General features: G+C 34.6%; 1 protein-coding gene and 1 long non-coding RNA gene across 3 annotated transcripts in view; one reads left to right on the top strand and one right to left on the bottom strand.

Annotated features, from left to right (window-relative positions):
* Nucleotides 1-2,385, bottom strand: part of LOC108366213 (uncharacterized) — a 3,966-nt gene extending 1,581 nt beyond the window's left edge. Inside the window, exons 1-2 of one of the 2 annotated variants that reach the window (XM_017620543.1) lie at nucleotides 384-2,385; nucleotides 84-269 (exon numbers count right to left, since the gene is read on the bottom strand). In XM_017620543.1, coding sequence (XP_017476032.1) covers nucleotides 84-269; nucleotides 384-1,736 — 1,539 coding nt within the window. In that variant the 5' untranslated portion in view covers nucleotides 1,737-2,385. Of the gene's footprint in view, nucleotides 1-83 lie in introns of both variants that reach the window. The other variant, XM_017620541.1, reaches the window with a different exon arrangement.
* Nucleotides 1-2,391, top strand: part of LOC108366214 (uncharacterized) — a 47,655-nt gene that overhangs the window by 24,158 nt on the left and 21,106 nt on the right. The gene's annotated exons all lie outside the window — the stretch shown is intronic.

Here is a 2,391-nt window from a genome sequence, read left to right as displayed (position 1 = left end):
TTTATAATAAATTTTAGACGGAAAATAAGAATATTAACATTTTTTTGAAAATGGGCGTAGCCACGCCCACTTATGGTTACATGACTGGCCTTGGTGAGCCAGCGAGAATGTGCAATTGGTCCTGGCTTAATGTTGGCCAAATCCGTCGAAACCATACCAGAAGAAATTGCAACTGCCATTCTGAACAAGTAATTAGAGTCAGTAGTGAATTCGACAGCACCCGAATCAGGCATACTTTCAAATGTGATTGGTTCGAAATTGGTCACCGGCTGAAAATAGAAAAGATTAGATGAATTAAATATAATTTTATCATTTAGTATTGAAACATAATTGCTGACAAAACGTTTAGAATTGGTAATAAATAAGTTATAAGAATTACACACCGGAAGACTTTCACAAGTTTCAATTTGTTTGCTCAATGTTCCGGTTGTTGATCGTGGTCCAGTGGTCGATGACTTTTCCAAATTTTCAAACAAATGACGGAGAGGAAGTTCGTTGAAATGGAGAAGACACACAAACCAATGCAGGGGTCTGTTTAAATGCATTTCGTATCGGCGCAAAATTCCATTTCTTACTCCAGTATTTGCTGGCTCACCATCACAACATATGCCAATCAAAGAATCCAGTGATATTTCTTTATTAGCAAAAAATTGATTCAAACTTGTGACCTTATTTTCGCTGTCTTCATGTTCCAATTTTGTGTAACCCAACAGTTGTGAATTTGGTTCCTTCAGCACAACTAGATGAGGCTCTTTCACCATACGTGGATGAAGTTTTTTGTCGATTTTTTCCATTGTCAGTGAATAATTTTTTCTGCCATCGAATGAAAAGGCAATTAAACTTGAAGCATCATATTTTCGACGAAGAACTTCTTGTCTACATTTGCCTTTTTCTCTACGAACTTTGGACTTATCCATAATGATAAAAGTGCCTTGCTCATCTTTTACGCCCATGTCTTTCATTAGTGATGTTGCCAATGCTGCAGCTACTCTATCAGACACACCAAATCTGTCACACATCATTGCAAAATTCAAAGCATCGTATCTAGCAGTATATGGTCCTCGTTTGGTTGGAGATAAATCTTGTTGTTGAAGATGTTGTGACGAATCATCCAAATCCATATCCACTTCTGGGTCGTATGTTTCATCTTGTCTGTCGGTAGTTGTTGGTATAATGGTAGACACTGGAATTTGCTGAAAAATTTCTGCCGCGTATTCCGGTATCGTAAATTTTCTTTCATTATGTTGATCCTTCATGAACTCTTTCAAGTTTTCTGGAATCAATCCACATGAGCACAGAGCTGCTTTCAAGTCGCATTTACATTTTCCAATATAAAATATTTCTTTGGTGGATTGTACGAACGCTACGAATTTTGAGCTAGTTGCTTTGTGTTTACTTTCGAATCTATATTTGTCAAGCAAAGCATTCAATTTTCTAAAAATATTTGGTTTAAATACAATTCCAGTATCAACTTTATTCCAAATTTCAACCAATTTGTCTGTCACATTGGGAGTAAATGTTTTATATGAAAACATTATATTTTGGGATTTAGCACGTTCAGCGAAGTAACAATAATATCTTAAAATATCCTGTTTTGTTGGTAGATTGAGTCCACTCAATTCACAAGGCATACCAAAATTAACAACATCGTGAGAAGGCATATGTTTCAAATTACTGTCACTTTCGGCACTTGTTGATGTTGTTGCTGCTTGCGATGCAGACGGTAATGGATCCATAGTAGACTTTCACTAAATGATTTGTAATAGATATTGTTCCAGATTATGTTAATTACACGTTTATTTAGTTGCATATGCTTCTACTAACAAAATGATACATGATACTTGACTAACACCGGTTTTTATACCTTTTTTTGTCTATTGCTTTACATTGGAATTCTTCTAATTAGCTATGTAAGTTTGAGCGTATATGCATATGCGGGCGTACTTATGGAAATATGTATGCTTATGTGTACGTATATATGTCAATATGTATGTTCAATAGCAAAGGCAAAGCAAAATGTGGAAACGTATGAACAAACTTATGTACATATGTAATTTTAAATAATTGAAAAACGGTGACATATATGTATGTATGTAAATCTGCAAATATGCAATGCTCTCGATATGCATATGTATGTAAGCATGTATTTGCATATGCACATCGGTGCCCAAATAAAGCTGAATGGCCTAATTCACGGCCACGGTCATCTGATTTTGCACAGTGTCCTGTGTCCAGTGTCTGACCAAACAGATATATTGAATTTATTGGTATGGTATATATTGAATTTATTGGTATTGTTAAAATAATAAAGCAAAATAAAGAAATAAATATTTTTCCATTATTTTAAATTATTAGAAAGTCAAAGATTTGACTATTTGAGCAATAAGTTCG

Source organism: Rhagoletis zephyria, unplaced genomic scaffold, assembly GCF_001687245.7.
Source record: "Rhagoletis zephyria isolate East Lansing unplaced genomic scaffold, Rhagoletis_zephyria_1.1 Rzeph_scaffold_02192, whole genome shotgun sequence".
NCBI lineage: Eukaryota > Metazoa > Arthropoda > Insecta > Diptera > Tephritidae > Rhagoletis > Rhagoletis zephyria.
This window is presented reverse-complemented; position numbering and strand designations above follow the sequence as displayed.